General features: G+C 40.0%; 1 protein-coding gene and 1 long non-coding RNA gene across 2 annotated transcripts in view; both read right to left on the bottom strand.

Annotated features, from left to right (window-relative positions):
* Nucleotides 1-4,746: 4,746 nt before the first annotated feature.
* Nucleotides 4,747-14,459, bottom strand: part of LOC132541431 (uncharacterized) — a 610,114-nt gene continuing 600,401 nt past the window's right edge. The window contains exon 2 of the long non-coding RNA XR_009552633.1: nt 4,747-5,177. This is a non-coding gene — a long non-coding RNA (uncharacterized LOC132541431). The remainder of the gene's footprint in view (nt 5,178-14,459) is intronic.
* The window catches only part of ACADM (acyl-CoA dehydrogenase medium chain), a 30,026-nt gene continuing 21,011 nt past the window's right edge, over nt 5,445-14,459 (bottom strand). The window contains exons 9-12 of the mRNA XM_007528112.3: nt 10,852-10,992; nt 9,530-9,625; nt 7,856-8,104; nt 5,445-5,805 (exon numbers count right to left, since the gene is read on the bottom strand). Coding sequence (XP_007528174.1) covers nt 5,734-5,805; nt 7,856-8,104; nt 9,530-9,625; nt 10,852-10,992 — 558 coding nt within the window. The 3' untranslated portion in view covers nt 5,445-5,733. The remainder of the gene's footprint in view (nt 5,806-7,855; nt 8,105-9,529; nt 9,626-10,851; nt 10,993-14,459) is intronic.

Raw genomic sequence — 14,459 nt, 5'->3', positions numbered from 1 at the left:
TATGTTCATTTGGTTGTTGACCTCATGCTTTTAAATTTAAATTTCTAGTCTCTGTAGTTTATTGCACAACCCCTCCCATACCCACTCCTCTATCCCCCCTTGTCCCCCCACCCTCCAGGAAGAAGAAAAGCAATGTAGGCAGGTAGGCAGACCCCAGATTAACAGAAAATTTAAATCACAAAAAATTCATTTCAGAGGGGCCAGGTAGTAGTTAAACACGTGTTACCACATACAAGGGCCTGGGTTGGATCCCCACACCCCACCTGCAGGGGTTTAACTTCACCAGTGATGAAGCAAGTACTGTAGCTTTTCATCTTCCTCCCTCTAGGGTTGGGAAGTGGTGTACCTAGTTGAGCATACATATTACCTTTCTCTTTCTCTAGCTCCTGTCTCCCCTTCCCCTTTCAATTTCTGACCTATAAAAATAAAAAAATGGGGGGAGTTGGGCTGTAGCGCAGCGGGTTAAGTGCAGGTGGCGCTAAGCACAGGGACCCGCATAAGGATCCTGGTTCAAGCCCTGGCTCCCCACCTGCAGGGGTGTCGCTTCACAAGCGGTGAAACAGATCTGCAGGTGTCTATCTTTCTCTCCCTCTCTCTGTCTTCCCCCTCCCCTCTTCATTTCTCTCTGTCCTATCCAACAACAATGACAACAATAACTACAACAATAAAACAACAAGGGCAACAAAAGGGAATAAATAAATAAAAATAAATATAAAAAAAAGTAAAAATAAAAAAATGGGTGCCAAGAGCAGTGGATGGATTCACTGTGTAGGCACCAAGCCCCTGAGATAAAGCCTGCCAGGGTAGCATACTCTCTGGGTTCAAGAGAATGCAACTGGAGCCAGCCTGAGCTGCTACTCACTCAGGAATGTGAGGGAGATGACTCATGAACCAAGCTCATGGCGGCAAGGTAATGCAATTCTTTATTGATCAGAGAGCCAAGGTTTTTAAAGGGCAGACCCAGAAGTGGCAAGTTGGAAACAGAAATGGCTAGGAAAGGGGCAGAGAAAGGCAAAAGGGAGCTGGAAAGGTAGGAACTTCCTTAGCAACAGTTGCAAGGGTTTTAACTGGTAGGATTAATAATATCCTGCAGGCAGGGAGGGTCTTGAGGGTAGAAAGAAGATAGATCAAAGGAATGGAATGGGTGGGGATCTTTCAGGCAAAACAATGATTATGTAGATAGGCCATAGTATCAGGAATGCAGGGGGGCTGGCTTAATGTTTTAAGGAATGCCAGGCTCCTGGAGGCAGAAAAATGCAGGGTGCTTTTTGAGGCTCCTCACAATTTCCCGATATCTCCCCCTTTCTTTTTATCTAATGGCCATAGTATCAGGAATGCAGGGTGCTTTGTGAGGCAGGGAGTCTGATAAGACGGGGCAAACCTTTGGGGTTGCTCCTGTCCCTCCTTGCTCAACCTCTCAGTAGAGAGAGAGAGAGACTGACAGGATAGATGCACTCCTCAGGTCAAACCCTGCCAGGCTCTACCACATCCTCACAATTTCCCAACAAAGCCTTGGTGATAAAAAAAAAAAAAATCATTTCTTCTAATAAATATATAATGAACAAACATTTATTTTTCACAGTTTTGGAGATTAGGGAATCTAAGATCAGGTACCAGTTGTCTTCTGTAATACAGACGTACATCCTCACATGGCAGAACTAAGATAAGTAAACTCTCCACAGTTGGTGTCTTGATTGGGAATATTTGTTGTTTAATAAGGTTAAGACAAAGTCACTATTGAATTTTTTCTACTCTATATTTAGAGTCAATATATTCCTCCAAGCTGCCCCCACACTGACAAAAGCAATAATGAATAACATTACATCATTCAACTTTGGACAATAAAGACTTTGATGCCCGAAGTTCTGAGGTCCCAACTTCAATCCCTGGCACCACCATATGCCAGAGCTGAGCAGTGCTCTGGTCTTCATATATTTTATCTTTCCCTCTGTATCTCAGGGTTTCAAGAGCACTAATTTATATGATTTTACTATGCTGTGTCCCCAGCACCTCCAACATAGCTTTTCCCCTGAGAAAATAAAGACACAAAATGAAGTTGTTCTCCAATACCACAAGGTTGTACCCTTTAAAATAAACCAGTGAGTGTAAGTAAAATGTTTTTTCTGGGGCCAGGCGGTGGCGCACCTGGTTGAGCACATGTATTCCAATGTGCAAGGACCCAGGTTTGAGCCCCCGGTCCCCACCTGCAGGGGGAAAGCTTCATGAGTGGTGAAGCAGGCTGCAAGGTGTCTCTCTGTCTCTCTCCCTATCACCCCCTTCCCTCTTGATTTCTGGTTATCTCTATTCAATAAATAAAGATAATTAAAACCTTATTTAAAAAATTTAAAAATAAAATAGAACAAATAAAATACATTTAAAATTTTTTTTTTCTTCAGTTCTGTGAGCCATTCTATTAAATTAGTGCACCTGAGGGTAGGGTTATGGGAATACCTGAATTTGGAGTTAAATGAAGCTCAAGTGTGGGCAGCCCAGGGACCCAGCACATGTGGCTGGTGTCTGAGCAAGGGTGATAAGAGCAGCCTGTCCTGTGTGAGCAGCAAGACTGTAGGACACCTAGTTGGTCTCAAAACTGGAAAATCAGAAATGGTGCCATTAGTCATTTGGTTGACCATTTTAACAGTATTTGATGCTTTGGACTACAAATACTGATTTCTTTTTTGTTCTTATTTTACATTTTTAAGTATCTTAATTCTAGTGAAACAGGGACTGGAAATTTTTTTCAAAATTTTATTTTATTTTCCCTTTTGTTGCTCTTGTTGTCTGTCAGGAACAGAAGGTCCTTGATAGGCAAAGCCCCTGGGCCTGTGAGCAAAGGGCTTACAAAGTAGGCTTTCTGCGAGCCCCTGACATTTCCCTTAGGTTGATTAAAGGGGACTGAGAAAATGATAGACGTTGCTGTCTTCCTGGGAAAATATAGTTAACTGCATGTATTTTCACACCCATATCTGCAAGTACTTTCATGCCCACTGTACCTTGCTTATGTCTTGAGAAATTTACACAGTGGCAAGTTGCATGCTCTAAGTGCTATAAAAGACTGTGAGAAAATAAATCTGGGCTCTCAGTCATTGGACTGTTGGCCCTCCCGGTCCCATCTTTTGTATGTCTGTCTTTTCTTCATCCTCTCGCCCTCTCCAGGTTTCATTTCAACTTGTCCGTTGACAAAGTCTCTTTATTGTTGTTGTAGTTATTGTTGTTACTGATGTCATCGTTGTTAGATAGGAAAGAGAGAAATGGAGAGAGGAGGGGAAGACAGAGAGGGGGAGAGAAAGACAGACACCTGCAGCCCTGCTACACTGCCTGTGAAGGGACTCCCCTGCAGGTGGGGAGCTGAGGGCTCGAACCGGAATCCTCAAGCTGGTCCTTGTGCTTTGGGCCATGTGCGTTTAACCCGTGGCGCTACCGCCCAACTCCCAGGACTGGAAATTTTATGCAGTTCAAAATCAAAACATGGGGGGGGGGGGCCCACCAGGTGGCTCAGTGAACAGAATGTATACATGCCTTGCCCTGCAGCAGACCCTGGGTTTTCTCCCTGGCACCACACAACAGCACTCAGAATAGTTCCAAATGAACCTACCCTATGACCTGGTAATTCCTCTTCTGGGGATATATCCTAAGGAATCCAACATACCCATCCAAAAAGATTTGTGTATTCCCATGTTCATAGCAGTACAGTGGCAAACGCTAGAAGAAGAATAGCAGTACAATTTGTAATAGCCAAAACCTGGAAGCAACCCAGCTGTCCAACAACATATGAGTGGCTGAGCAAGTTGTGGTCTATACACACAATGGAATGCTACTCAACTATAAAAAAATGGTGACTTGACCATTTTCAGCCGATCTTGGATGGACCTTGAAAAATTCATGTTAAGTGAAATAAGTCAGAAACAGAAGGATGAATATGGGATGGTCTCACTCTAAGTTGAAAAACAAGATCAGAAGAGAAAACACTAAGCAGAACCTGGACTGGAGTTAGTGTATTGCACCAAAGTAAAAGTTTCTGGGGTGGGGGGGGAGGAGAGTACAGGTCCTGGAAAAGGATGACAGAGGACCTAGTTGGGGTTGTATTGTTTGTGGAAATGTTATGCATGTACAAACTATTGTATTCACTGTCAAATGTAAAACGTTAATCCTCCAATAAAGGAAAAAAGAAAGGAAAAATAAACAAAACTCTGGGGCAAGGGAGATAGCACAGTGGTTATTCAAAGAGACTCTCATGCCTGAGGCTCCAAAGTCCTAGAATCAATCCCCACATCACCATAAGCCAAAGCAGAACAATGCTCTGGTAAACATAAAAACAATAGAGGTCCAGCGGCAGTAGCTCAGTGGGTTAAGTGCATATGGTGCAAAGTGCAAGGACCAGCATAAAGATCCTGGTTTGAGTCCCCAGTTCCCCACCTGTAGGGCATTGGTGAAGCAGGTCTGTAGGTGTCTCTTTTTCTCCCCCTCTCCATTTCTCTCTGTTCTATCCGATAATGATGACATCAACAACGACAACAACAATAATAATAACCACAACAATGATAAAAAAACAAGGGCAACAAAAGGGAAAAAAAATAGCCTCCAGGAGCAGTGGACTCCAGGTGCAGGAACTGAGCCCCAGCAGTAACCCTGGAGGGAAACAAACAAATAAAAACAACAAAACATATGACTTTCTTCCATCACACTAAGCAAAGTACAAAGTATACAGAATTAAAGAAATAAAATTTCCTGAAAAATCTATAGATATACTAATAAATTTGAACAATTTTTATTCATGTTTCCTTGTAGAATTTATCTCAAATGTTATTGTATAAACAGAACAGAAGTTACTCAGATCTGTAGTTGTATAAAAATAATTTAAGCCAAATTTTATTAATTTGTTACATAGGTGAAATGTGGACTCAGAAATAAAAAAGAATTTTCAAGTAATTTTGGTTGCTGTACAAAGCAAAAGTACAAACATCAAGTTTTTGACTACTACTGTGTTGAAATAAAAATAAATGTTTTCCAACCTGCGGTAACATGGTCTCCTTTAATATTTAAAATTTTTTTTTTTAATATTTATTCCTTTTTGTTGCCCTTGTTGTTGTTACTAATGTCGTTGTTGTTGGATAAGACAGAGAGAAATGGAGAGAGGAGGGGAAGACAGAAGGGGAGAGAAAGACACATCTGCAGACCTGCTTCACTGCTTGTGAAGTGACTCCCCTGTAGGTGGGGAGCTGGGGGCTCCAACTGGGATCCTTAGACCAGTCCTTGTGCTTTGCACCACCTGCGCTTAACCCACTGCACTACCGCCCAACTCCCGATCTCTTTTAATATTATTCTGCAAGTCTACAACGTTATTTGATGGTGCCCATATCTTTTTCCCCAATATAAATTTTGAAACATCCTGAATAATTTTATAATCCCATTGTAATCTGTAAAAATACTGAAATCCTAAAGAATTTCTATTACTTTAATTTTTTATTACTTTAATCTTAAGAGGTGAAAATGACAAGTGTATTTTTCTAGATTACTAATGTAACACTAATGACAAAACATAACTTTAATTAAATCTATTTGATAAAAGGTAAATCATACAATTAAACAAAAGTAAAAGCAAATATTGCATAGAAAAGTTGCATAGATCAGCATGAGACTATTTAAAAGTTTTCACTGAAAAAAACAAATTCAAGCTTAAGTAGTGGATTGTGTTCTCATTACTTAACAGTCAATCATGTTCCATATGGATCTTTAACTTTTATACCGGCCAATGTGTTCACGGGCTACTATAAGCCTTTGAATTTGTGCTGTACCTTCATAAATCTGTAAGGAAATATAAACATGTTAAATATGTCCCGTACATATAGCTAAATATACTCAATATTTATTTACTTATTATGTGAAAGAGAAAGAAAGAAAGAGTACATAGCATTGGAGCTTCCTTCAATGCAGTGAAAGGTCAGGCTTTAATCTGGGTTGCACACATCACAAAGCAGCCCTTGCTCAATATTTTAAACAACAGCGTAAGTGCCATTGTAATTGTCAAGCTGAATCAAACTACATAAAGGTTCTTATCGACAGTGATTCGAAAGCCTGAATTTTGTGAAAGCCATGAAAATAAATAATTTTGCAGTGACTACTAATTATATTTTAAAGTCACTTACCAAATATTGGAATTTTAAAAAGCAAAAGGATATTGGCATTTGAAAAAGTCTGGGGAAACTAAAGCTTAATGTTGCTAAAACTATCTCTCCAACTTTTCTGAATTGTTTTAGCTAATTTGTCACCTTCAGTCACTATATTTTTCCTCTTTTTAAAAAAATATTTATTTACTTATTCCCTTTTGTTGCCCTTGCTGTTTTTGTTGTTGTAGTTATTATTGTTGTTGTTACTGATGTTGTCATTGTTGGACAGGGCAGAGAGAAATGGAGAGAGGAGGGGAAGACAGAGAGGGGGAGAGAAAGATAGATACCCGCAGACCTGCTTCACCGCTTGTGAAGCGACTCCAGTACAGGTGGGGAGCTGGTGGCTGCAACCGGGATCCTTACACGGGTCCTTGTGCTTTGCGCCACGTGTGCTTAACGCAGTGCTACCACCCGACTCCCCAAAATATATTCTTTTAAAAAGCATTGGATAAGGCACAAATACTGGTCTTTAGTTATGCATATTTAAATTGAGGAGTTGCGCTACATTTAAATTTCCTTCTTACTCTAGCATTCTTTGATTACACCATTAGATATCATGACTAAACTTGTCCAGTAATTTGCTGGAGATAGTGGGAGTTAAGGGAGCAAGGGTTATGATTAAGCCTTGTGTATAACATACATGCTTCTATTTTGTATTTAAAATACTCCTAGCTCTAAGGTTTTCTAACCACCAATTTATTTTTCTATTTAATAAATTTACCAGATAGAGTAAAAGAGAAATTGAGTGGGAATGGAGAGGCAGAGAGGTAGAGAGAAAAAGGTACCTGCAGCACTGCTTCACTACTCATGAAGCTTCCCAATTGCAGGTGGGGACCCAGGGTCTTGAACCCAGGCAGGTCCTTGCAAATCATAACAGTGTGCCACATTCTAACTTTCACACCTCAAATTTAATTTAGAAGAGAAAATTATTGTGATCTGAGAGGTGGCATAGTGGATAAAAATCTGGATTTTCAAGCGTGGGGTCCTGGATTTAATCCCCAGCATCCTATTTGCCATAGTAGTGTTCTAGTTCTCATTCTCTCTCATGCAAATAATTTTAAATGCTAAATATATTTCAGGAGAGCAAAGAGTAGATTAAGATTAGCTACTGTGTTCGGAGTCAAAGAAGGCTGGTTCAGACATAATCTACATACCGTTTTTAAAATTTTTATTTTTAATTAATTTATTTTCCCTTTTGTTGCCCTTGTTTTTCATTGTTGTTGTAGTTATTATTGTTGTTATTGATATCGTCATTGTTGTACAGGACAGAGAGAAATGTAGAGAGGAGGGGAAGACAGAGATGGGGAGAGAAAGATAGACACCTGCAGACCTGCTTCACCACCTGTGAAGGGACTCCCTTATAGGTGGGGAGCTGGGGGCTTGAACCAGGATCCTAATGCCGGTCCTTGCGCTTTGCGCCATGTGCACTTAACCTGCTGTGCTACTGCCCGACTCCCTACATACCTTTTTTTATTGTTAGCCAACACCTCCCCTCTTATTAAGGCATATATTAAAAGGTAAGATTCATCTTTGTTATTCATTTATAAAAACATTTATCTCTCAGCCATCTATGATAGTCATTTCTTACTACTAATAGCATAAAATCCCCAATGAAAAATCTGCCCTCAGTTATGAATACCCCCCCCCCCAAAAAAAAAGAAATTAACAAAACTCATTTTAAACTTTACCTGATAGATCTTGGCGTCTCTCATTAGTTTTTCTACAGGATACTCTGTATTAAATCCATTGCCTCCAAAAATTTGCACAGCATCAGAAGCTAACTGGTTGGCAATATCTCCAGCAAATGCTTTTGCGATAGAGGCAAAATAGGTATTTCGACGACCATTATCAACCTCCCATGCTGCTCTCTGGTAACTCAGTCTAGCTAGTTCAACTTTCATTGCCATTTCAGCCAGCAGAAATGATACTGCTTGATGCTAGAATTAAGAAGGAAAAAGTTCAAGGATATTTAACCATTGATTGAACAGTTTTTTGCTGGGAACTTAAAAAAAAATTGTTGTTGTTGTTATTGTTGACCTGAGAGCAGAGAGCAGCACTGCTTCAGAGTGACTTTTTCAAGGAGAAAGGGGTGCAGCATCAGTATTTGATAAGTGTGAAATTAAGACTGGGTGGTGATGCACCTTGTAGAGCACACACATTACTATACAAGAGGACCCAGGTTCAAACTCCTACTCCACAACTGCAGGGGCAGCTTCATAAGAGGTGGGACAGTGATGTAGGTGTCTTTTCTTCTCTCTCTAACCCTCTCAAAAAAAAAAAAAACTTAAGTAAAAATTCATGAGAGAAATGAGACTCTTTAATATAAAAAGTGTAACTCAAATTTATCTGATACACTAGGAGACATAGGTCCTGAGAGACAGCTTAGTTCACCTGGCAGGCAAAGTGTGGGTACTGCCACAATGTGGCCCTGACTCCAACCCTGACACCACATAGGACTGCTGTAGTGCTGGGTGACATTCTGATGCTGTAGTGTCTGGTTCTCTCTCTCTCTCTCTCTCTCTCTCTCTGTTTCCTATCTTTCTCACTAGTAAATAAATAGAATCTCTAAAAAGAGAGAGAAATAAATAGGGGTTAAGAACATGAAATGGAATGCTGGGTCTATGAACTTTAAGTTTTATGGCTTTGGACAAATTACTTTTCTGAATTGTAGTTTCCTAATCTTTGATGCACATTTTACTACTATCAAAACAATGAAAGTACTGGGAGAATTACATTATATACTTAAAATGTATGTTTTAAAATAGGCACAGAATATATTCTAGCTGTTATTTTCTATTTGCCCACTGACGCCTATGTGATTCCATTGCTCCTGGTGAATTTTTTCATTCTAACAACTTGAGACAAAAAGAGAGAGAGACAGAGAGAAAAGGAGACACACTATAGCACTATAACACTGTTCATGGAGTTACCTGCACTGTGCCCTTGTAATGCCAGTGACTCACATCCAGGTTCTCACACATAAGATGTGTGTTTTGATGTAAGAACTACTTCCTGGCCCTAGCTGTTCTTTTTAATTGTCCCTGAGTGAATAATATGGTTAGTAGCAGAATATAAAGAAAATCTGCTATTGAAACTCATCCTGGTAGATTATATTACTTTCTTGTTCCCAACGCAGAAATAGTTTGTATTTAAAAGATAATTTTTGGGTGGGGGAGACAGTATAATGTGTTATATAAAAGATTTTCATGTCTGAAGTTCTGAGGTCCCAAATTTAATTTCTCTCATCACCATACAGAACTGTGCAGTGCTCTGATAATAAGAAGAAAAAAGGTAATTTTCAATTATTTAGGTGAAAATCAACACATTACATTTGAGCAAGGCAAGTACAGTATTAAAATTACCTCTACTAGTAGTTTTCCAAAAGTTTTCCTGTCCAGAGCATATTTGGTAGCTTCATCCAAAGCTCTTTGTGCTAATCCCACAGCACCAGCTGCAACCTAGTATTTTAACATAAAATAAAGCAAAAATCGTGGTCCGGAAGGTGGCGTAGTGATAAAGCTTTGGACTCTTAAGCATGAGGCCCTGAGTTCAATCCCCGGCAGCACATGTGCCAGAGTGATGTCTGGTTCTTTCTCTCTCCTCCTATCTTTCTCATAAATAAATAAAATCTAAAAAAAAAAAAAAAAAAGTCCATACCTCCCTAAAAAGATTTATTAATTAATTATGAGGAGAGAGAAACAGAACACCATTATGGCACAAGCAATGCGAGGGACTGAACGCAGGCTCTCATGCTTGAGAGTCAACATTTTCCTCTACTGTGCCGTTCCTGGATCAAGGTTCATGCCATTTTTAAAGCACACAAGTATAATAGCTATTTGCCTATTATCCCAAATTAAGGACTACACAGTAATAAGATAACCAAAACTATAAGAAAGGAGACATGTTTTGAAGGATTCAGTATTTAAATTTATAATATATGAATTAAAGATTAATGGAGGCACTTGTGAGGTATGTAGAAATAAGTCATTCTTTCTGTTTAACAAGGGAAGGTTCCTGGGGCCAGGTTGTGGCGCACCTGGTTAAGCGCACACTTCACAGTACTCAAGGATACAGGTTCAAGTACCCAGTCCCCACCTATAGGAGGGAAGCTTCATGAGAGTTGAAGCAGTGCTGCAGGTGTCTCCCCCCCTTATAGTTCCTATCCCTCTCAATTTCTCTCTGTCTCTATCCAAAATAAATAAATATATTTATAAAAAAGGGACGTTCCTTAGGAAATAATCTTATTAAGTAACAGAGTGGAAAGAGTAGGAATGACTAAATCAAATGTGAACTGCTTTTCTCTAAGTCTAGTAGCAACTATGGTAATGGTAATTATGTATTTGCTTAAGTAATTTCTTTTTCTTTTTTTTAACCAGAGCATTGTTCAGCTCTGGTTTATGGTGGTGCAGGGGATTGAACCTGTGACTCTAGAGCCTCAGGAATGAGAGTCTGTTTGCATAACAATTATGCTATCTACCCATTGCCCTGCTTAAGTAACTTCTATGAAAGGCAACAACAGAGTTAAAGAATTCTAACAACTAAGGAAAAATACTTCTCTCTCTCCCCTTGATAACTGTAGTGGTTATTAAAACAGAAAAAAAAAATACAACATGTAATGTTAAAACTACTGAATGCAATAATAAAAAAAAAAAATCCATACATATTATTGAGTCATATTACTCACCGGTGGCCTAGTTTTATCAAAGGCTCCCATTGCAATTTTGAAACCAGCTCCCTCGCCAATTAAAACATTTTCTTTGGGCACTTTCACGTCTTCAAAAACAATTCCTCTTGTATCTGAACATCGTTGACCCATATTTATTTCCTGAAAAAGGAAAACTGTATGTATGAAGGAACTTTGGGGGGCAAGCATGACATTTTATTCTAACCTCTGTTTTTATGACTTTCTGCAATGGTCTAATGTCAGGGTTGACAAATTATGATCTGTAATAGCTGTTTTGCCTAGTGAAAAGGGCCAGTGAGAGCATAAAACTGAAAACTAAATCTTTAATTTGCTTACTTTAATAATGATACTTTTCCAGGTTTGAGGAAATGGAGACAGTAATACATAGTTTAACCCACATGAAAACAACAATTCTTTGACTTTACAAGTCAATAAAGTTTAGTATATTAGATTTTCACATATGAGGCAACACTTGTTTATGAAAACATTTTATTCTGTTTGCCAGACTCATCCCAGACACCAAATCTTTTTTTCTTTCCCTCCTTCCTTCCTTCCTTCTTTCTTTATCTTCTCCTTCTTCTTCTTCTTGCTAGCAGGGTAATAGTTGCATGATGCAACTAATAGGTGCCAGCATGATGCTATGGTTCCTGGTATATTATTATTATTATTAATGTTTTCTGACAGAAACAGAGAAAGAGAGGGAGAGGGAGAAAAAGGAGAAACATCTGCAGCACTGCTCTACTAGTTATGAAGTTTCCCTCCCTCCCCAGAGGTGGGGACTGGAACCTAGGTCCTTGCCCATAGTAACACTTAAGCCCCAAATTCTGGAGGTACTATCTCATGCCATCTAATTTCTTTAAAACCCACTTGTGTATTCATTAGAGAGTGAGAACACACATAGGAGAGAACCACGGCATGACTTTGGCCCATGCGATGCTGAGGATTGAACTCTGGACCTCATGCTCTTTGGTCTAGTGCTTTAGCCACTGTACCACCTCCTAGGTTGCACCAGATAATTTCTAAAATGTAAAATGTCATTTCCAAAAAATAAATGAGCTTAAAAATACATAATTATCTCTTTCTCACTAGAAAACAAGCTTTCCAAGTGAAAAATGTTTGTGTTTTGATGCTTCAAGAATCCACAGTATCTAAAATAGTGCCTAGTATATAATGTGAATTCAGAGTAAGCCTTTTTTGAATTTGAGATTTTTTTAAGTGGGGAAAGTTGAGGAAATGAGTCAGAAAATAAGATAAAATCAAGAGTTTACTTGCGGCACCCCATCAAAGTTCACCAGGAATCCTGACAGGGTCATCTCCTCTGGACCTGCATTCAGACTTGAAGGAAGCTGGGCAGGAGGACGAGAATTGGGTCGACGCATTCTCCCCCCATTATTGCTACAAATAATTATACTGTCACAATTGATTAATAATGCTTTGGCAGTGCCTGGTGGGAATGGAGAGTCAGAAGCACCCCCTCTCTCTTACACAGGGGCATATTTGAAAGTTACATTATGAAAGTGGGGAAGGTGGGTCAACATAGACAGACAAAAGAAGTCATGTTATTACCTGCCCCTCAAAGAAAGAATACAGAGATTGAGGCCTCCCTGGTACAAGCTGACGTATTGAAACAAAGAAAGATTAATACTTAAACTGTATCAGACCTAGATGAGCAGTGGTCCACGACTAGGCAAAGATCCGTTTGCCCCCCATAGAAGATTAATGATAGAAATAACCCTCCGCAAAAGTCAAAAACAATTCTGGGTATGACCTCCCCTGAGAACAGGGCGATACGAAATATTGTACCATTCTTTACAGTTATAGGGGAGTAACATGTAGCCTGCCAATGCCACAAGACTAAGCTGGTTGTTTAGGCAACCTAAATGTAACCTGAAAAAAGTATAAAAGCTAATGCAGTTTCACTATTAAAATGAGTCCAGATTCACCCTCCAATAGAGTGTGGTGTCTATCTGTTCTCCCTCACGCCGACTCCTGACCCACCGGGGAGGTTGCCTTCGAGACCCCTGACCCTCCTACTGCTCATCCACTGTGGTGGTCCGCGGCATTTACTACTGAAAAAGTACAAACTGTTAGATCCTTTACACTTGAGATGACTATAAATTTAACCCTGTGTTTTAAAGTTTAGGTTTTTTATTTAATCTTTTAAGCACAAGGACCAGTGTAAGGATCCTGGTTCAAGCCCCCAGCACCCCACCTGCAGGGTATTAGCTTCACCAGTGGTGAAGCAGGTCTACAGGGGTCTATCTTTCTCTCCCCCTTTCTGTCTTCCCCTCCTCTCTCCATTTCTCTGTCCTATCCAACAAGGACGACAATAAGAATAACTACAACAATAAAAAAATAACAAGGGCAACAAAAGGGAATAAATAAATAAATACTAAAAAGAAAAAAAAAGGGAAAGAAATACTTCTAGTTGTCTGGAAGGTGGCGCATTGATAAAGCTTTGGACTCTCAAGTATGAGGTCCTGAGTTCGGTCCCTGGCAGCACATGTGCCAGAGTGATGTCTGGTTCTCTCTCCTCCTATCTTTCTCATAAATAAATAAAAATCTTTTTTTAAAAAAAGGGGGGGATGGGAGTTGGACAGTAGCACAGCAGGTTAAGTGCATGTGGCGCGAAGCACAGTGACCAGCAAAAGGATCTTGGTTCGAGCCTCCGACTCCCCGCCTGCAGGGGGGTCGCTTCACAGGTGGTGAAGCAGGTCTGCAGGTGTCTATCTTTTTCTCCCCCTCTCTGTCGTCCCCTCCTCTCTTCATTTCTCTCTATCCTATCCAACAACAATAATAACTACAACAACAATAAAAAAACAACAAGGACAACAAAAGAGAAAATACAAAAAAAATTTTTTTTAAAATGGGGGGGAGTCAGGTAGTAGCATAGCAGGTTAAGGGCACGTGGCACAAAGGGTAAGAACCGGCGTAAGGATCCAGGTTCGAGCTGCTCAGAAAACTGTCGGGCTGGCTTCGCGAGTGGAGACAGATGACCAGAAACTCATGGCTGGGCTATACGCAGTATCTCTTTATTCATGCAGGACGCAGCACAATCTATGCCAAGCTAAGCTAAACTAAAACTAAAACTAACAATGCTATCCTTATATATACTTTCCAAGTAGGGTGTGAACAGGATGTGACGTAGACAGGGTGGAGAGAAAAGTGACTGGTGAAAATCAGGGTGTGACAGGAGAGGGGGCGGAGCAAAAACACATCATGAACCAGTGGGGATTAAACCAATGCCCTGCAGTGGTTATGTAAATAGAATACAGTGGTTATGTAAATAGAATACAGTGTTAAGCAGAGGTATTAAACCAATGAAGCAGAAGGGGTTTTTAGAAGCAGAATTAGAAGCATACCAACAATTCCCCCTTTCTTTTTAACTAGTGGCCATAGTATCAGGATTGTGGAGTGAACAGAAACCTATATTGGACAGGTGTTTTCAAAAGAACTGGCATAAGACATGGAAAACAAAATAGGCAAGCAGCAATAACCAGTGTGATGCCAAGGAGAGGCCTGAGGGGGCGTTTCCTGTCTCAAAGGGCAAGGTCTAGCAGGCGAAAGGGCATTTCTTGCCTCTGGGGGCGCTTCATGCCTATGTGGAC

Source organism: Erinaceus europaeus, chromosome 11, assembly GCF_950295315.1.
Source record: "Erinaceus europaeus chromosome 11, mEriEur2.1, whole genome shotgun sequence".
In the NCBI taxonomy this organism is placed as follows: Eukaryota; Metazoa; Chordata; class Mammalia; order Eulipotyphla; family Erinaceidae; genus Erinaceus; species Erinaceus europaeus.
Note: the sequence above shows the minus strand (reverse complement) of the source record. Positions and strands in the feature narration are given on the sequence as shown.